Below are 21965 nucleotides of genomic sequence, written 5' to 3' on the forward strand. Positions count from 1 at the left end.
TGGCGAATTCGACTGTACAGACATTTTCGACTTCAGAATTAAATATCTGGCTACGCAATTTTTCGACACATGTTCTTCTTATATTTTATTTTAATTTATATTAATTTTAAATATATGTATAATATGTTTTTTACACATTTAATACAAATTGATAAATATTTAACAAAATTATGCATTTCCATCTTTAAAAAGAAAGTTATTTTTACCTGCTTTTTCAGGCTTTTCTTTTTAGCATTGTAGGTTTCTCTTGTCAGAGAAAATTGTGGCCCTTTCTCATTCATAATGCTAAAAGGGTATTTGTGTCTTTTCAGCTTCCGGTCCAGGCTACTGATGATGGCCTGGATTCTTGTCGGCTCAAACTCTGTGCCATCTTCGCGTTGCAGGGATAGAATGAAAGTTGCAATTTGCTCGTCAAGGAAATCGACATCCAACTGATGCATTTCCCTGGTCTCACCCTTTGTCAGTAGAAATCTCTGGAACTTTTTTTCTTTTGTGATGTACTGTCGGACTTCAGAAAGCTATATGTTTTTAAATTCATTTGGAATTGATTGGTTGAGATGTTTGGCTTCATTTTGAACTGTAACATTTGTGTTATTTTGATCATCACAATTTGACTCAGGGGCACTATTCTCAGTTAAATCCTCATCAAATTGAAGTGCATTTATTCCATATTTTTGCTCAAATTCTTCCAAACTTAATTCCACAGCATTTGAAAACAAACCACCCCATACTACATCAAAATCACCTGTTTCTTGGTTGAACATTGTTGTCGAAATTTATTTTATTTGATGAAATATGTTTTGCTGCAGTTTTATTTTAATTCTTGATTGTGTATTATTTCATTATTTCAACCACAATTTACATTTAAGACTTAAGCAGACGACTTGATTTTCTGCTGACTTATTTAATAAAATACATGAAATAAAAAAGAAACATTTCATATATTTTAAATATTTATTTATGAACAATTTATTTCCAATTTAATGAAAATAATATATTTTATTATTGCATTGTGTTGATTTTTAGCCATTCATTGACAAGAACAGTCATACACAAGGTAAACAATTGCTAACTACTGAACCGTGATACAAAAAGTAGTCCCTCTTAATAATGACGTCATGAGGATGCGCACTTAATATTTGTAAACAATGTTGTTTTTTTGCTGTTTGTGTTGCATTTTGTGTTTCAAATATATTACATCTTGGTATCAAATTGTTTGTTTTGTTTAATCTGATTCGATTTTACTAAAACTGATTACTTAATAGTTGATTCCGAGTAATATGACCATCCTCCTCACATAACAGTCCGCCGCGCCGGACAGCTCTACTTCAGCACTGCCGAAATAGAGGGAAATTTATTCCACAGGGGTTTATTTCGACAATGCACGTCTGATGATGGGATCAATCAATGTACTGCGCATGTACTAGGCTCTTTTTGTCAATTATTTATGAGTAATTATAATACATTAATATCGAAACGAAGCTGTGTGAATTATTTATACATTATACTATTTCGTATTGTCTGAGATTCGATTGATATTTTCGTTGTTTATATGCAGGCTATCCATATTCGTAAAGACGGGGAGGGTGTTGTTATGTAATGTAGGGGCGTCCCGTATTGGTCGCATTGAACTAAATATTTAGAAACGGCATAATAACATACGATTTGCTATCGGAATTGTATAATCTGACTTTGGTGGTAAAATATTTCAATATTTTAGTTATTGCGTGTAAGAAGATGACACTAATTAAATAGCCTCAGCGAGAACGTGTCCAATGCCTGCCTATTCTGGATAGCCGTTTCTTTACACTGCGTGCATGGGTCAGGCACAAACAAAAAATAAGCGAATACCATTAACCTGCGTTGTGTTACTTGAACCTATCGCATTGACCGTAGTTTTAGAAAAAATATTTAAACAATTAAGGAACTTATAAATCATCGGTCTATTTGTTATTGTTAGTTTATGATGGGAGGAAGGTGTGTCTTGACTAACGCGGCGTAAACGTTATATTAACCCTTTATACCCTCATTACGTTTTCGGCAGAGTTGCATACAATCGTCTGAACTGCGACCCTGAGCGTCTACCCGCTGACTTAAGATGGAAGGACCTGCTATATCTTCATACTTTGTCATTTATAATTTATTGTATTTTTCGTCCATTCTGTTGTTCGGCTTGTTACGATTTTACTATTAATGTTATGCATGGATCTATAGGTGTTTGCTGGATTTTTCTTTTGCTGTGTCCAACAGTGTTTATGTCATATCACGGCAGTCCTTAAGCTTTTCATGAGCGATGTTTCTAATGCCTAGTTGTACTTCGTACTGAGTGCAGTTACTTTATAAAATAAAATATTTCCCGTTTGTTTGATCATAATTGCCTTTTTACAACAGCATCGTTTTACAACTACATACAAGAAAACTCATGTTTGCGCAGTGTTATGTATACTCCATAAAAGTATAATCTTTGTCGCAAAAAGTAATGGAAAATATCGAAGGTTTAATCAAGTTGTGGCCTCCATTCTTCTTATTGATAACTTCCTTGCTTTTGCAGAAATACAGATTCAGTGTACCACAAAATAATTCTAGTTCAGCTCGACATATGTATGAATGTCTCTTGTGTCAGCCAATTGGTTGTAATTCGATCTCGCCGAAGTAGCTTCAGTCAGGTTATCTGTAAGTAACATCATCAGGTACAACATTAGCATCATTTTGAAAGTAATAAGTACGAGCTGATATATATTTTTTGGTTATATTGACACATTTTTGAATGAGTAAAACTGTCCAGTTCTATACAGAGGGATTACATGACATTGTTTTATCTCCTTTTTATAGTATGGGTAAAAATTTCTTATCTGCGTGAATTAGTGTCTTTATAAAATTTAAAGAAAATAAGTGATAACCAGAATTCAAATACGCTTTTTAAAACTGACTGACCTTAAACTGTATTAGATTTCAGTTTGGTTTATTTGCTATTTTTGAATGTGTTGAATAACAAACATAACCTTTCCTATATTTTAAATTCCAGCATCATATTTATGACTTCATTATCCGAAAAATCACTCAAAACTCATCATGATTAACACTTGTCACTTTGAAACAATTATAAGAAGATTCAAAATAGAAAATTTGCATGTAACTGTTTATCACTATTTGTGTTGCACACATTTTAATTGTTTGTTAATAGCAATATGGCCATTGTATCATTAAGGCATATGCATCAATGGAAAATGGAACTGAAATTGTTAAACAATGATTTTAGAAAAAGTTACAAGAGTGTTCCGTTCAGTCCTCGATATGTTTATCATATTCCATTTATTGATATACAGTGACAAATGAGCGAAAGAAATATTGGACATAGTTAGACAGATTAACCGGAAAGTCATAAAAAAATGTGTCACAAAATTAAACAATTATAGTTTTAAGTTTATAAATACCAAAATTGGTCTGAATTACTCACTGGTATAACACGTTTACATTTATTGGATTACTTATCTATTATACAATAATAATCATAATAATAATAATAATAATAATAATAATAATAATAATAATAATAATAATAATAATAATAATAATAATAATAATAAATAAATAAATAAATAATAATAATAATAATAATAATAATAATCATAATAATACAATAATCATTAGCTATCCCGCTAGCGCAGTGGTTGGTAATTTCGTTTCTCCACCAAAGCGACCCGGGTTCGAGTCCCGTTCCCGGCAGCATGTGAATTTTGTAGGTGGTCACCATACCGGACACGTTTGGTTTCCTCCGGATACTCCGGCTTTCCCCCACAACCCAAGACCACAGCAACATTCGTTTATCATATGAATCTTATACAAAACGCAAACATGAATAAATTCTCCATACCACTGTCAATTCTAGTGTAGCTGTCATCCTCTTTGACTGCTCTTTTTCCTCCGTTTTCTCTCATCCTATATATGAAAAATATGTGCACTTAATTGATGTGTAGTATTCAAAGGTTTGTATTTTAAGTCTTTCTTAAATTAATAAAGTTAATTTAATCAATATTTAGTTTATCAATGTATCTTTGTTTAAGTATGGGGAAATATAAAATAGGCTTATCCGAGTGTGGACGTCAATAATTCGAAAGATTCTAAATCAACAATTTCTGCGAATGACTGTCTTGAATGCTAACATAGATCCAAAACGCAAACGTTTTCGTTTAAAGGTAAGTAGGTAAGAAGAACGACAGTATGTAATACGCTCCAAAATGTATCTGTATCTCATTTATTCAAGAGTCGTTGTTTTCATTTCGATGAATCAATACTGCCAAGAATGCGCTCTTATGAGTATTATTGCTTTCAATAAATGATTTAAAATAGCTTTACCTGAAATACACCAATAATACAATGCTCAGAAATGTTATCGCAACGCCGATGGTGGTAGCAACGGCTATTACTGTAGCCGTAAACTGAGCAATATCATCAGCTTCACTCGCCATTGAGTCTACAAAATGGTATGATTTTATTAGGCTCATTAAGCAGAATTTAACCAAGGCCATACTGATTTTATATAATAAAACAAGAAGAGAAATAAGCCAAAGACGATTTAAATGGAACCGAGCAGATGTTTCATGTGCATCACAACGCTGCGGCATTTAGAACTGAATCTGTAACGAGAGCGCGTTTGACACTCACAATACAATTCAGAAGGCTAAGTCGATACTTGATTTCAGGCAATGTTTAGATATTTGAGATATTGTAGGTATTTTGCTCGTCAGAACACTTCCATTAAATAAGAAGGGATAATAACTAACTTATAGACCTCACTATATCATGACAGAAGCTTATGCATTGTGAGATACAAATCACTTTTTTGTATTGGGCCTGTTAGCTTGGCCCTTTTTATTTTTTTGTCTTGATAAATTTAAGTATTATACATACCTATACGTTGGACAGAGTTTTATATAAAGTATGATAACGCAGTTCGATTAAGCGATGTCTACTTGATTTGCATGGTGTTTCAATAGTTGATGCCCGCTTGGGCTTTGTGTTTACAGTTCGCTTATTTGTTTCTATTAAATTTCTTATTTTGTATGATATACGTAAAGGGCAGACGGAATCCATTTATTTTTTTATGACTGTCCCTTAAAGGGGAATGCATAAAACTTGCTCTTAAATGTACAAAGGACAAAACACTTATTTTCTTTACCATATGTCTCTGTATAAATCCGGGTAAACATTCTGTTGGGTACACGTCGAACTTGTACTGTATATCTCCAGCAATCACGTAACTTCGTAAATGTTTGTTTTAAAGAATTGGTTTGACTAAAACAACAAAACATTCAGTGAACACGTACAATTTATTTAAACTTCTAATATTAATATTGAATAAGAAAACATTACTAATGCGTTCGCTTCATTAGAAAAGACTGCGTATCTTGCATTTAAAGGAAATTATATCATTATTGATGAAACCACAAAGACTTTCAATTTCGGAACGAACAATTACCCATGTGTCTACATAGTCATGAGCATGCATTGTTGATTTATCGTGTATTACATATGTTATAGACCGATGTTGTTCTCTATCAGACTATAATTTCAAACCAATCCTGCAATTAGATAGTTTTCAATGATAAGCTTGACTGTACTAAATATAGTTTCGACTTTTATAAATATTTATTTTTTAAAGTTTACCACATCATTTTTTTTTTGGTTTTAATATACCGGTTTACGAGTTTATTCGGATATTGGAGTCGTATTTTTGTAAATATTTTTTACTGCTCATTGATTGTCGTTAATAACTGTAAACAAATCGATACATAAAACTATGAAAATACAGACACTTTAAGGCATGTACGTGTTGCAGTTATTTTGCGCTTAACACTGTACACAAGGAAGTAAGCACATGTTTGAAATGTATGATCGGAAATATTTATTTGAAGGTTCAACATCGAATACAGATTATGCGAATAGAAAAAGGTGATGTAGAAAATAAGTGTTTCATAATATTACAGTTTTTATTTTAACTTATGAACAGCAATACGTGTCTCAAGTATCAAATAAATAAATAAATAAAATAATAATAAATGCAAATTAGCTTCTTGTTGTACATTATTACATGATATATTCATAAATGTTGTGTAGTAAAAAGTATAGTATAAGGTATTTCGACATATAATAAGCAATATGTTGTAAGCTACCTTAATTTTTTCTCTAGATACCAATAACCAAGTAAAATTTAAATATAAGCAAAATCAAAGCATAATAACCTTACCACCCAAGAAACAGAAAAGACACCATCTGCATGATAACTGGAGGACCGTTTCAATTTTAAACACTAATTACAAATAGCAAAACATATATTTTTAATATAAGTTATATAATCAGTAGAAATCAACTCGAATTTAAAAAGTAAATATACATAGGCGAATAGCAAATACTTTGAAATTAAATTATTGAAACAAAAATAGTGAAACTTACGCAACCGGTCTCATTTTTTCCGGATTTTAATAGTTGACATGACAGTCTCGATCATGAATAATTAAGGTTTAAATGCCTTATGCATGCCGGATTTAATAAATATACTTTTCAATGGGTTCTGTTATTCTATAAAAAAAATGCAAAATTATGCGTTACAAATAAAAGTGTAAAAAATGGGGTAGGACAAGGCGATCCTTTAACGCCGACCATTTTTAAACAAATTGAAACAAATAATGTGAAACAAAACAGTCTCTTTTTTCTGATATGGCCTGTTTTATACCAGACGAATCATGCATATCGTTTGAAACATAAATGCAAATCATGAAGTCAAGTAATAGTTTGAATTAATATCCCGACAAACATTAAATAGAAATAAATATATAACATCCTTAAACATTGACCAATGAGTTTTGCAAACTCAAACAATTCATATGGAGCTCTAACCATGCCTCAGCTTCAGGGAAAGGATTTATCAACACACTAGTAAAAGTAATGTTAACGAATATAAATAAAATAATCATGCTTTGAAAACTTGTTTAAATACAAGGACGCGTTGGCAGCTATCGTTAATTGGAACAATTACAGTTTTGATTATTTTCTATAATTCAAGCTTGTTTATCTATTATGTGTTTTAAAATTCATCTAAAACTCTAATTGGTATGTTTCGCGTTTCGTTGGGACAAAAAAAATATACGGTTGCCATTAAGAAAACAAACATCGTACAAAATTATGACGAGGGTGGGTTCAAAAATGTTATATATTGACATATACTAAGATCGCTCAAAGACAAATTATTTATCATTTTAACCAAAATCAACATCTATTAGAATAGATAACAATTGGGTTAGTAATTATGGCGAAAAGTTATTTTTTGAATCAATTTGTCATGACAGGAAGGAAAAGATCTTAACATAAAATCCGAGTTCTTAAAACAATTCTGTGTTGTTGGCTGAGCGTCTCTTCGGAAGAAGGCGGACTACCAATGCAGAAACAAATAATTTAGAATAATTCATGTTTGAAAAGAGATAATGCACATTTCGTTATTAAACATGGTTTGAAAAAGGTAATAAATACATTGAATACATATACACAATATAAAAATATAATTTTACACTTTTCAAGATAAAATAAATCTTTAAGTCAATAGAAAAAACAGACTTAATAAAATAAATTAAAATTGTCATACCTGTTGAGTGGAAACATGAATTAAATAAAAAAGAGCTCAGTTATTCGAAACCACACTACATGCTTAACAAAAAACATAACTTAGCAAAGTTGTTTATAAATCACGTAAACTAATACACAATCCTTAAGATTTCGAATAATTTGATAAAAACAAGCTCTTTAATTCAGACATTAACCAAAAAGCCACCTTCAGAAAACCAATCAAATGAACTGTTGTCACCAAACTTCTAAATATAAAAACTTCATAGATATTTTATCAAACAATATCGACCTCAAACAACTCAATCTAGTTCCGTCAATTGTATGTGATATGAGTTATGTATTCTGAAACAAATATTCATGTGTTCTGAGATTGTCACGACATTCTAACGTTTTGGATGGACATTAACGACTTTATTTACAAAATGTAAGAAAAGCGAAAACACATAACAATACATTCTGGAATTATTTCATTCTGTTAATTATCCAAAACTGATTCCAACAAGGCACAAGTTATAAACGCAGTGGTATTATTGTAATGGCTAAATATTTTACGTTTGAACGCAAAAATGAACACACAAGCCACATATAGATCGTTTTGTATTTTGTTTGGATTTATACAATTGATCGCGACGAAATAATCGACAGAACACAGAACCACGCATATATAATTGATACGCGCTCAGCGCATTTTATGCTAAATCATTAAAAACTACCTAAATGCAACACATCCATTGTTTTATCCATGTTTATCTTGTTTTTGTGTCTTAATACCTACGTGTACTTGTGTTATGCTATTCAATCCCGTTTACTTTTCAATTATGAATGAAATCGTTACTAATTTAACTATTTTTCACATACCACCAAAAGTCTCATAAAATGTAATCTTACAACAACACACACTCTTTGCTTTGTCCTTATTGTTTTTGTTTCTTTGCCTATACCTTTATGAAAATGTGAAATGCATTTCGATTGTTGTTACCTTTAAATAATTAATAGACTCCACACTGATTCGAAGATGTTTTTCTCACTTCAACAATAGTCTTCATATATGCTAGGTACCATACTTATTATCGAAAAGCGTCGTGAAACAAATATACTCATTTTAAATTGCACAGAAAAAATATATATAATATGTTCACAATGGAAATACTAAAATGAAGTTACAAAAAATAATATATGTGTAAAAATATAATTGGTGAACTAAAATATTTACAATACGTGGTAGTAAAATAAATATAATATCAAGCTTTTACATATCAGAGACTTATTTACAGATTGTCGTATTAAAAATAGTAAGTGCATGTACCAACAAAACTATAATATTTGAAAAAGTTATACAGAATTATTACAACAAAGCAAACGAAAATCATACAACGTTTGCCTAAATAGGGGTTGGAACCCGGGACATCAGGCTAAAAAACACCACCCAGGTTTTTTAAATTGGAAATTTAAAGTATATAGTTTACAAATAAACATATTCTTGATTTAAACCGACATAAAAACGCTTTATTATTTTTCCGATTTTAATATATGATTATGAAAAAAAACTGTGTTTTAAATATATGTTTCTAAGTCCGAAATGCTATTTTGTTGTTCTGAACATGCATACATAATGTGTTAAATCTACATTTTTGAAAACACATTCTAGGCAGTTACAGCTGCTGTCATAAAACGTGTCACAGAAGGTCATCGAAACTATATTCTTTATTGGAGAATCCGCAAGTTGTTTAATCAGTGCAATAGTGTGATTCACTTCACTCCAACGTTTGAATAAGTATTTGAGGAACCAATCTGTTGCAGGACGCACTCGTAACAGAAGTTGAACTGTTCCTGAAAAAGACAACACTTAATTCCACTGTGTTTAATATATGTTTTAGTGCACTATTTAATCATAAGTCATCTATAAATTAACCCACAATTTTGCCATGAAGTACTTAATTACTCCAACATTTTTTTTTTAAATTGATCTTAAATCATTTAAATTTAAATACTTCAAAGCGCATTTAATATTACAAAAATGGTTAAATATGATATTTATACCAGAACGCTAATCAATGAACTCCTATTATTGGTTTATCGCTTAACACATTGTAACCATCTTTGACGTTCACGGTCTAACCTAACGGCATTCAGACATTGTAGATAACCTACTATATTTGCAATGGCCTTCCTCCTCCTTGTTTGTACCCTCCTGACCTCGTTCACCACACTGACTTCCTGTTCCAGTTCCATCTTCTCAAGTAAGTTAGACACCGTACAGAACAGTCCGCAGTGTTTCGCGCCGTCTCTGCAAACAAGCAAGCAATACAACAACATAGTTCCAAACGTATGCATGCATGTGGATATAAAAACACATTGTGGTATTGTGAAGAGTTACTTAAGTTTGGGAAAACACATTCGAAACTTACACTGATGTTTGGTGTTTTATAATGATACTTTATTTATAACAAGTTTCATCAGAAGTTCAACGTCAAAAGAATTATGTGATATCTTTTCTTATGCAAATATTATAAAACATGTAAAACATGTCGGTACTTTACAAAATAGTCGATAACACGGAAAATAGATCTATAACATCAATATATTCGAGTACTCTTCTTCAATGAATGGCATTAATCGTACTATGCATGATTAATTTTCAGATGAAAATCGTTTGCCGTACAAGCAATGTAGAACAATTGGTCCACTCGAAGCATCTGCAAGTTGCCCAACAAAATGGATGACATGGATAAAACTTGCCGGAGATGTTGGTACATTGCTACCCTGTGGCCAGTCAGTGTACTGGATGTGGGTCACGGCTTTCACCCTGCCGTCCTTAATGAAAACATTGGACTTATTTAACTTAGTTAACTGCCTCGGAAGTCTCTTCAAAGCTCTTTATCTTGGAACGCAAATTGTTTTTATCCCATCAATAAATAGTGAGTGTAAAATATGTTGTACATATTGGTAATTTTTTATTTTTCATCTGTGTGAAATTTGGGTATTGTTACACACATTAAAATTTCATGAATAATTTATAACTGCATAGTTTATTGTATGTAAATTGTTTTATAAACATTATCTTTAAATCTAGATTCATCGTAAGGAGAGAAACCCCTGTCACAATTATGAAGTCCTTACCTTAATGAAAGTGATCACAGGATTATAAAAGACTGGACAAAACAAATTAGAAAACAAACACTCATCTTCAAAAGAACATATGTTACTCGTTTTATATTTGATTTGGTTCAAGCTAATGGAATTTATATTCGTACTTTCTTGTATTTAAGTGAAAGCGTGCGCATCACCCAGTTGTCTCTCTTGTCAACTTTCCTGTCAGTTGTCACCTCGAAGTCCCCAACCACCAACACCTGATTGTCCGCCGGATAGAAGACTCCAACCTACAGTACGACCAATATCATCACATGAGCTTACGGTTCTATAATAGAATCGTCACACAGTAAGTATGTAAAACAGTAAACGAGCGTTATAATTTCTTATGCACATATATTTTGTATACTTGAAATATACTAATATAATAAATCCCCTTTTTTATTATCAAAATATGGAATTCTATTCATGTCATAATAGCAATGTTATTCTCTATGAGTAAATCTTTTTGCAAAAGAAAATGCACAAAAAAACATAACAAATTTCATAACACAAAAAGTAATGAACAGATTTCTTTTAAAACACAAAACTTATTTATAATTGGGTCGCCGCCCTTGAATGTCAAAAACACAAATGGGGATGTTAAACAGGTTAAAGTCTTAACCATTCACCATAGCACTTACTATATAATTAAGAATTGAAATGAAAATCATTTAACAAAAAGCAATTGAAAGTGTATGAACAATAAGTAAATAAATACAGTACCTTGTCAGTTATAAGATCGTGGAAGCTCACTACCACCGTGCAGTTCTCTTGAAAGATCAGTGTAAGGAAGTCTTGAACGGTGACGGATAACGGGGACTGGGCCGCGATATACCGGCGTTTGACCTTGAAACTCTACAATGAGTGATTACGAACCATTAAGATGCTGTTCAAAATAGAAATACTGAAAGTTCGAACGAATTTTCAAGGAAACTTATTATTAACATTCAATGGGCTTTAATGATATGCAAATGTTCGATTGCGTATACACGAATGAATAATTTGGACCTGTGCCGATTACTTTCTACTGATATTGTAATACAGGAAAACAACATATTTAGATGCATAGAAGAAATAAATAATCCAGGGGTGTTTATTGTCGCTTAATCAATATTCGGAAAAAAGACGTTTGTACGTTTTATAAGTGTTACATAGAAACCGAACAATCGTGTCCTGCATATCATCCTTTTCTGGTATTCAAACACCTTAAATTATTTGATTTTATATTTGTATAATTCATATGCTCGCGTTTGTACTTCTCGAACGGTAACATATTCCATGGTAAAACTGTTAGTATACATACGTCCATGTAGACGGCATTGATATAGTCACTTGTGTCAGAACGTCCTGGCAGATAGAGGCGGGGTCGGTTTTCGTCGCCTAGACAGATTCAGAGGAACGTTTTGAAACTTTAAACATATCACTGTGCATGTTTATTTATATATTTAAATAAGAGGTTCGATTTTTTATAACAAACATATCATAAGCGTCATAATACTTACTTGGAATATCGGCACCCTCTCTGTTTTTGTTTGTCAGAGTTGTGTTGCGTTTCAGGGCTTTCATCTCAGCGTTTGATAAATTGTTGGCAAAGGAGACAAGTTGCTGCAATGTAATATAATAGTTATCAGTTGGATGTAAAATACTCTTTAAGAATTGGAAAATATATATTTCAAATTATGTCTATCATTTTATTGTGAAGACTATCAAATATTTTATGATTTAACACATTATGACTTAACGAATCACATGTCATCCGTGTACTGTTCAAATTAAAAGTTTACTTTTTGAACTACACACATGGTTATACATACGGCTTTCCAAAGTATGATTTTTATATATAAAATAGTATATACCTTGAATAGCTTTTGCTTGGCGCTTTGATCCATACTAGTAGCGTGCATTTGGAACTGGTGAACAGAGATCGGGGCGCTCTCCATCGTCAGAGCATGCGCTAGAGCCTTGTGTAGAAACTCGTATTGCTCCTAATTGCAAAACAAAGGTCACTTATATACAATCAAGAAAAACATAGAAACGGAAATAGTTAGCTGCACAAGGTAATGAAGACTTCAGTTTAAAGCCACACACCTTGCCTCTGACTTTGAAATGAAATACATGTTAATCAATACATAAAGACGCAATTTGAAAGTGTGCAAAATTGTCATGAAATCTATAGCCAAGTTAGCAAGTAATTTATTATTTTTCCAACGATACAGCTTTTAAAACTGAAAGTAGGATTTCTAGACGTTTACGTCCATTTCGACAAACGTGATTATGTTTAAGTTTTAAAGCGCAAAAGGACGGATTTCTACCTTATAACCATTAGATATATTCTCATTGGCATATATACAATATGTTTCTTATATGTACTAAAACTTACTATGCCAAAATAAGGTGTGTGGGTTGAAGGCGAGGTATCGGTAGTGTTGATAATCGTATCGAACACATAATAATGAATAAAACTGAAGTGTTTAAACCTGTTTGAAGGAGATGAAATCATTATATTTGGTTCAGAAGTAATCTCTAAATATGTATATGTAAATACAAATGTATTTCCTAGCATCGCACATCAATGTACATCATATATGTACATCCATTTATCACATGCTATACCCTGTTTCCCATGTAATACAACCATTTCATTTGTTTTATATTACACATGTGTAATACACCATTTTTAAGCGTTTTCATTGGCTTAGTTTTCGTTTATTGATCAATCGCCTTTTGTTATTTTGCTGAAATGACGTTGCAACGTCAAAATTCCTGAACCCGTTTTATAAAATATGGTATGATATGACAACTCGTGCCAGATCCGATATTTCATGTACATATTAAGTCCTCTGGCATGAACGAAAAGGGGATGTACAGCATAAATTAGTCGAGGCTAAAATAACTTTTAGTAATTTTTAATAGTTTAATTTCACATAAATATAATATTATTTCTCAGTACCGCTGTCTGCACCATGTTGACCCTGTTCCTCCGCATGTTCAGCACACATCCTTGTATGTCAACGGCTCCTTCTGCCTCGCCTTCGTGTACAAGAATGTCCAGGGCAATGTAAGTCCCCGTTCGACCTATACCAGCACTGAAGTGAGATCAAATACGCATTATAAATGGTATTCGTCCCCGTGCGGCCTTCACAGTTACTGAAGTGAAACCAAACAAGATTCATTATATCAATGTGTAAATGCACTTTATATGGAAACGTATTTCGCATTTGAATTCGGCGTATACCGGCAATGAAGTCTGATAAAACAAGACATACCATTTCACCACGCTGTGTTAATATTATTTCCCATCAATTTGATGGTCTATATCGAAAAAAGTATTATGAATTACATTTTGATCACAAGTATTTATTTATTTATTTATGTTTTAGGTCTATCAATATTTGTCGTTACAAATGTGTTACTGGACACTAAATAGTCCTGAAAGCAATACACAAATCCATTTCTACCGTTATGTGGACACATATAAAGCGTCTGAATCGCAAACCAATATTATTATATACCTGCAATGAACGAGAGTAGGACCTTCCAACTGTTTTTGTTGCTTCAGCACCCTATGTCTGAACTCCAGGATCGCTGTTACGTCTTCTGGAATCCCTCTATCAGGCCAGGCAGTGAAATGCAGGTGATGAAGGGTCCGGTCGCTCTTACCCTGGTAATGCAACGATTATTTGCATATTCGTATTACGGTATAATAATAAAGGTAGTTAAACAATGTCGTTATCGATTTCTCAATACTTAAGTTATTTTTTTGCGCGAACGCTAACGATAATTCGTTCGAAGAAGATAAAACAGAAACTATGACTTCATTAGTAAGCGGATAAAACTATGTGTTAATTAAAAAAAAGAAGCTTTAGTCTATTTTGAGTTGTAATTATAAGCTTGAAAAAGTGTCTGTCTGCTGTTCGTCAGGTAGCAATCAACGTTTTTGCATTTATTACATTAACAGCACAGTTTATTCACGTATTGTATTTAAAATGTGAATGGCAGTAAGGAGAACACAATTGTGTATGCCTTCAATTGTATCCGTTCGTGTGTTTAACTTTTCAATATTCTACCTTGTATTTACCTTAAGTACTCCATGATTGTGTATGTGTGTGCACTTGTTTTAAATATAAATGCCGATGTTTTATAAATAAATATTATTACCTGATCTTATTTTCCATATTCATGTTTCATTACCTTTGCTATTTTTAAGGTACGTCGGGTAAACTCAGCAAACACCTCTTCAGTCATCATATGAACAGACACTTGCCCATAAAGCTTTGTTGCACCTATTACTGGCCAATATTTCTCACACTTTGTCTTCTGCAATCACATATGCATGCTTGTTCTTTTTTTAAAATACGATTAAGATTAAGAAATGATTTTAAGTTAATTTAAATAATTATTGTAAAAAATATTTTTATACAAAAATAGCGTGTATGTAACGTGCTACAGTTCCTTAATTGACGCAAAACAACTCCTGAATCAAGACATAACATATATATTTAAGTAATATGTGTAAAAGAAAAAGTGATTTTAACAAATAAAAATTCTAATATTTTTTTAACAATTCAATTCTTTTCCTAATATTGCTGTATAGTAATTAAGTAAGTAAATTGTTTATTTTAGTGACATGTGCAATATATCAAAACAACATATTAATATATTATGCAAATAAGTTTTTCACCCGACCCGATGGGCCTATTTGTCACCAAAACAGAATATCTCAAATGATATATACAATAGTACCACTGATACATGTGAATTATATATTACGAATATGAATATAAAAAAAACAATTGTACAGGATATTTTTTCGATAAAGTTTAACAATGATCGAGCATGTGGGGATTTTCAAGACACATTTACATTTGTACCAAATGGGACATCTACTTACCCCCTCTTCGTCCAGATTAGTAACCATGACGACAGTTTCGACCTTCTGTTGCCAGATCATGTTCCAGAATACACTGAAGTCTCCCATCTGCTTCGCCATTGGGCCTGGAGAATTTATGAAATAAACTGAACGTTAAAAACATGCAAATTTATCAGGTAATAATCAAATAACATCGAAAGCTTAGGAAATATATAATTGGGCCGTGCTCTGTGAAAAAGGGGTTTAATGCATGTGCGTAAAGCATTGTCCCCGATTAGTCTATGCAGTCCGCACAGGCTAATCAGGGACGACACTTTCGCCTAAACTGCATTTTTTTTATAAGAAGAGACTTTCTTGAAATGTGAAAAGTAACAGACAATTGGAAAGTGTCGTCCCTGATTAGCCTGTGCGAGTTGCACAGGCTAATCTGGCACGACACTTTACGCAACCCCCATTTCATAGAGCACGGCTCATATATTTTAGTCGATGTTGTTAATCGTCAAGAGTGATAAGATTACTTACAATATACGTGGATGTAACCTATATAAAATAATTGGGGGTAAAAATGGTTAACATGCGAATAAAATCATTACGACACGTATAGTAGAGTAATATTTTAATGGCATAAGGAGGCAGAAACATTAATAATTCAAACTGTACTTGCGAAAGGGATAGAATGCAAGTAAATATGTGCTGTAAACATAATATATAGCTATGATATGGTGCGCAATACAATTCTATTATACTTATGCACCATTGTGTTTACATACCAAGCGAGGCAATATATGCATTCCTCTTCTTGTAACCCTGAAATAAAGCAATAACAATGTAAAGAAGTGAAATATAAATATTTAGGACCTAGTGGTGAAAGTATACAATCTTAAATAACATACATACATTTAAGCATAAAATTATAGCATCGTTTAAAATTATAGCATCGTTACACGAATTGCGACAACGTCACGCTGTGTTAATTTTCTTATTTCGCACAGGATGTTAAAACATAAATTATGCATGATTTATGTTTTATGATATAGGATAATTTCTGCTAGATTATAAACCTATGTATTCTTCAATTACTATGCGAGACTTGGCATGAAATGAACTATCAAAATTTCATTACATATTAAATCATAAAAATATTTGCGGTAACGATTGTCTTTCATTGACAAGGTTCGGAAGTTCACATTTTACGGCGAAGGTTCAGGTAGTTTTCAACTCACGTCAATAAAGTTTGCATTGATGTAGTCCGAGTCGCCTCCCTTTACTTCTACTCTTGTCTCGTCATCTGAAACCAGTCAAGCTTACAGATCTCTGTTTGGAAATCCAATACTGCATTCTGACTTGTCGTCATGTAGTTAAGCAACGTTAAACGCCCTGAACGGGAGCAATATAATCCCATCTGCTTAGTGTAGTAAGTGGTTGAAAAAGGGGTTTTGTAGTAGTTGAATTTGTAAATTACCGTGTAGGTTTATGTACAAACCATGTAGGAAGTTTTAAACGTTTGATTGCTTTTTCAAACATAGAGTAAAACGAAGACGCGAATCAGTATAGTTTGTGTTTGTGTTACTATTTAATCATCAAAAAATAATTAAATTATGTGAAAACAATGTGCATGCATGTAAATAGTAATACTGTATACGTTATTTTTGTTTAATAATAAAATGCTTTTACTTAACCCATTTAATCCTAGCGTCCAGAAAAAGGGCCTTTGCAAACAGCGTAGACCCAGAGGAGACGCCGCATCATGCGGCGTCTCATCTGTGTCTACGCTGTTGGCATAAACGAATTTCTGTAAGAAATATGCTAAATATAGAAAAACATATACTATACATCCGTAATTTTGGAAATAAATTGATCCAATTTAGAAGGATGAGAGAGTCCATTTGGCATTAATGGGTTAATACGTAACCATAATTGTTTCATAAACTGCACTGACAGACACCGACTTACATGCATAAATGCCCTGATATCTGTTTTTAACCAAGTTTTCCGTTCGCCTTGCCACGTCATAGCTTCTGGTTAGCCCGTAGGGAAATTTCTAAAACCAGGTGGAATAGAAATGACGTGACTTATACATAGCAACATAGTATATTGAACAGTTTGTAAATGTAAAAATGGATAAGGTGAAGATGGAAATGAATTGGAACTTTATATCATTCTACATATAGAAACACCCTCGTTGTTTGAGTACTTATATCGAAAGACATTTCATTAAAGCTATTTGCATTTCTATTTTGATGCTGTCGTTTACTTTTCGAAATAATATTGACATATGATGCGTCAGTAATCTGATATATAAAGTTACGATCTTTGCAAATAAAAAATTACATCAAATTCTTCTTCAAAATATTCAAAAGGTTTGGATTTAACAAAATCCATCAATTGATCGACATCAATCTTTCTATTCTTGATCTCCTCCAATCCTATGTAGTAGACATTCTCTTCCTGTTGTGCATGCTTGTTCAGGTTACCCTGGTGTTTTGCAAGAATCCGCCTATCATCTTCGTCTGAGGAAAAAGGATTTGATGAGATAATTAAGTAAAACAAAACGTCATAAGATATTTAGTGAAATGAATGGATCCTGATAAGAGTAGCTGTACAAATCCCGCAACCTTGGTAGAAATAGGACAAACATGGTGGTCATCTCGACGGTACATACGGTAATTCAAGAAGCATATAATTCAGGCCCGTACCCAGGCACTTGGCCCAGGGGCCCGCCCCCCCCCCCAGCTTTCTATCGAGTTATGATTTGTTAAATAATGGGCTTACTGCAAATTTTTCTCACATGAAAGGGCCCATAGAACACTTCCCCGCGATACAAATGCGCAGATGTGTTTTATTGCCCCTGCTACACAAGGGGATTAGCACTAATTTACTCGCCAGCGGAGATCAGCCCCTAGGCTATGTTTTCTTATCACCCTGTACACACCTCCCCTATCTCGCAATTACCCGTTGTGCTCAATGCTTCAGGTATCGATGGTTGGTGTAACACGTCTTTTGATTGGCCAAGGAAAGAAAAACAGCGAATGGATGGAACTGATACAGAGGTTCGACTGCCATATAACCATAATAGTATTTTTTCTTTGAAATCAAACCTCCTCTAGCGTTATACTTTTTGATACATTTCTATGAAAACTGTATTGTAGATGATAAACAATTTATTATGAATTTACTTTGAAACTTTAGAAGAGGTTTGAATGCAAAGAGAAAATACTATTAGTTTAGTTACTGACATAAACCATAATAGTATTTTCTCTTTGAAATCAAACCTCCTCTAGAGTCATACTTTATGTTACATTTGTTAATAAAGGTTTTTGATTTTCAAAGGTTGCTTTTCGTTCTTCATAAAACATCATACATTCTGAAATATAAAGCTTTAAACATGTGTGTGAATTTCGCACCAATGGTTAAAGCTTTAGACTTAAGAAAGGTGCTGATTTAATTGTTATATACCATAAATATATAGCATAAAATAAGGTTTTTATACGCATTAAAATTCACCTTGAACACTACCTTATAAATCAAACTCTATTAAAGAGATGCAACCCCTCCCGCACCAAGTCTAAATGTCATGTGCACGGCCCTGTCGTTACTTCATTTACACCCTTAAATTGTCGGAATATTACCGCATTATTTATTGCGTTATGATAAGTTACTGCCACAGACAAGTGTTTATCCCATTGTATCAATGTTTGAGGCGTTTATAATGAATGTAGCGTGAAGCTAAAACTATATTATTCGATGCACATTGTTTTGGAAATTCATTTTTGTGTGGTATGTAAAGAAACTTGAATATACCAACTGCAGAAAGTGTCATATATAAAAACAATCAACAAAGCGAATCGTAAAGGCAAATGTTTGAACTGTTAACGCTATTTCTTTATTTATACGTTCGCGACTTGATTTCCTATATCATTGTTCTTGTTAATTGATGAACACACTTAAGCTCAATGTTTCATCAGCCCACACGCGACTAAAACGGTCTCAATTCGAAAACAATCGGAAGTAACATCTTCAATCAATATATACACACTCAGACTCGCCTACATAAAACGGAAATTCGGACTTTTTTGCAATCGATTGAAGGAAACCGATTGTGAGTTTAAATCTGATTTCGCTTCCAAGAAGGCATTTCCCTTCATTGTTATGTGTATTATGACATTAAGTCGCCTTTGGTCTAGATTTTAAAACTATAATTTAAGTCACGCTTGGACATATTCGACTATTTACTATAGATATTAATATGAGTAATTCTTAATTCAAATATTGGTTCAACTGTTTTCACAAGTACACATAAACATCGAACATTTTTAATTAATTTTGTCATTTATATATACAATGACAATTTGATCAAATGACATAACAGTTTTTGGTGTATATGAAAGAATAATGGTATAATGCAATTTAATTAAAATATCACCGTAAAATGTCCCGTATACGCGATCGTTTGGCAAAGCCTGCCAAAAAAAACAACAATCATGTTTAACAGTTGTTACAACATTTAGAACACATTTAAAACGGAAAACAACGCATGATATCAGTGGCAAACAACGTCCATTGTCATTAAATATATTCATAATGAATGTCATTTGTATGCGTTATGGTATGAATTGCAAAACATACTACCTAAATGCTTGCTTAATACTTATTTACCTTTCGAGTTTAAGAATAATGTACCACCGTTTAAAAAAATTAAAGAAAACCTGTGTGGTCTTTTTTAAGCATCGCGAATTAAGAGATAACAGTGAGCTCATATATTGGATACAATATATTGCTTTGAAAATTATTAATAATCCATTAGGCATATATGCAACCCATGCTTACAAATAATTGCATTGTTAATCTAAGTAAAAGGCATGTTTATGTAAGCGCTTCTCTCATATTTACGGTTTGGTCTTTAATACAAAACAAAACGCAATACCTATTTCCAGTACACTTTCTTCGGTGTCAAGTGCAACCGAAGTTTTCGACTTGGGAACATCACCGCTGCTCTTTGATTTATTAGTAGAATCAGCTTTTCTTGGTGCTGGTTTATCTTGTTTTTATAATAATAGAATAGAATCTATTATAAATATAAACAAGATGTAGTATAATATTTGAAACGCATAATGCTACTACTGCTACGGATCTATAGACCAATGTATATTTCAATGTGAATATGTATACAGGTATAAACATTGTCATAACTTTCCTTGGTATTTAAAAAAAGCATGCGTATCTCTTATTTATGAACCTAACGGTATGACATCGTTTTTATTAAACAAGCAACAACTGCCTTCTTAGAAAATGTATTTATTTGGTTCGCTAAGGAGTTTTTGTCCGATCATTAATTGCACATTTATCTTAGCGATGTTAATTATATTGATTTACGTTAACATTATTGATAATGCATTAGAATATCATGCGTTATTCACTATCATGTAATTTAAATAAAATACCTTGTTTAGCGACATGTTTCTCTATTTCATCTACCGTGTGATAGTCGTTGGAACAGCCTGGATGAGGTTCACTGTCTGCTTTTCGTCTGTTTTCATTGCATACATTCGAACGTTGTTTTTAAACATATATTATATAGGTTCAACGATGATTACAAAATATCGAACAAATATATCTATGAACACTAACACACGCGTCTTTATGCACATATTGGTGCACAGTGTACATTTAAAAGAACAAATGTGTAAAGTTAAATGACGAATTACAAATACCTCCGTTTTAAAACGACCACAATAACCACTATGATTATGATCAGTGCCACGCCCCCTCCTGCTGCCCCGGCAATGATAGCTACAGGTGGATTACTCGTATTGTCACCCTCAATGGCATAAGGTTGGTGCCTTTTGTTGTCATCTCTACCAGGAGCACTTACATTCACACCTGCGTTTAACTCAACTTTATAAATGTTGATATGACTTAAAAAAACAAGCAATTTACACATGGTCGAGGTGACGTATAGATATTTATTTTTAATTTAATGATATTTTTTTTAGACTGACTTTGTAAAAACATGCAAGGTTCGTACATTAACCTTAAGTGAGTTTTACCTTTATCGACATGCGGGTGTTTCTTAATATAACATTCAATGCATATATATGCTAAAGCTCCATTGACAATGTGTAACCCATCGATAATATACCAATACTATTATATGTACTATAACAATTATTCGTGTTATTACCACATTTATTCCCTTCGAATCCTTTTACACAGCCATCGATACAATTTCCATCTATATCGCACACAGCAGTTGTGTTGTCTGCAGATCTAAAACACATTCCAGAACATCTTCGATCGCAGAGAAGACCATAATAACCGTAAATGCAACCACTGATACACGCAC

At 32.6% G+C, this 21965-nt stretch overlaps 2 protein-coding genes across 2 annotated transcripts in view; both read right to left on the minus strand.

The window, feature by feature from the left end:
* Positions 1 to 1013: 1013 nt before the first annotated feature.
* On the minus strand, positions 1014 to 5326 carry LOC127857013 (uncharacterized). The gene is made up of 4 exons (XM_052393269.1): positions 5180 to 5326; positions 4357 to 4474; positions 3875 to 3939; positions 1014 to 2671 (listed from the first exon to the last, which is right to left on the minus strand). The coding sequence occupies exons 1-4, from the start codon at positions 5310 to 5312 to the stop codon at positions 2583 to 2585; spliced, it is 405 nt and encodes a 134-aa protein (XP_052249229.1). The 5' UTR covers positions 5313 to 5326; the 3' UTR covers positions 1014 to 2582.
* Positions 5327 to 8560: 3234 nt separating this feature from the next.
* Positions 8561 to 21965, minus strand: part of LOC127857007 (receptor-type tyrosine-protein phosphatase T-like) — a 137721-nt gene continuing 124316 nt past the window's right edge. Inside the window, exons 13-20 of the mRNA XM_052393262.1 lie at positions 12609 to 12737; positions 12255 to 12357; positions 12056 to 12132; positions 11476 to 11607; positions 10875 to 11000; positions 10283 to 10434; positions 9772 to 9907; positions 8561 to 9450 (exon numbers count right to left, since the gene is read on the minus strand). Of these exons, the coding sequence (XP_052249222.1) occupies positions 9370 to 9450; positions 9772 to 9907; positions 10283 to 10434; positions 10875 to 11000; positions 11476 to 11607; positions 12056 to 12132; positions 12255 to 12357; positions 12609 to 12737 (936 nt within the window). The 3' untranslated portion in view covers positions 8561 to 9369. The remainder of the gene's footprint in view (positions 9451 to 9771; positions 9908 to 10282; positions 10435 to 10874; positions 11001 to 11475; positions 11608 to 12055; positions 12133 to 12254; positions 12358 to 12608; positions 12738 to 21965) is intronic.

This window comes from Dreissena polymorpha, chromosome 14, assembly GCF_020536995.1.
Source record: "Dreissena polymorpha isolate Duluth1 chromosome 14, UMN_Dpol_1.0, whole genome shotgun sequence".
NCBI classification, from domain to species: Eukaryota; Metazoa; Mollusca; class Bivalvia; order Myida; family Dreissenidae; genus Dreissena; species Dreissena polymorpha.

Excerpts from the sequence above, each read along its gene's own strand:
- LOC127857013 (XM_052393269.1), bottom strand. The coding sequence starts at position 5,312 with ATGTTTTGTTGTTTTAGTCAAACCAATTCTTTAAAACAAACATTTACG. Across the intron at positions 3,940-4,356 it reads GTATTATTGGTGTATTTCAG|GATGAGAGAAAACGGAGGAA; the intron begins GTAAAGCTATTT and ends TTTCATATATAG. Across the intron at positions 2,672-3,874 it reads CTACACTAGAATTGACAGTG|ATAACCTGACTGAAGCTACT; the intron begins GTATGGAGAATT and ends TGTTACTTACAG.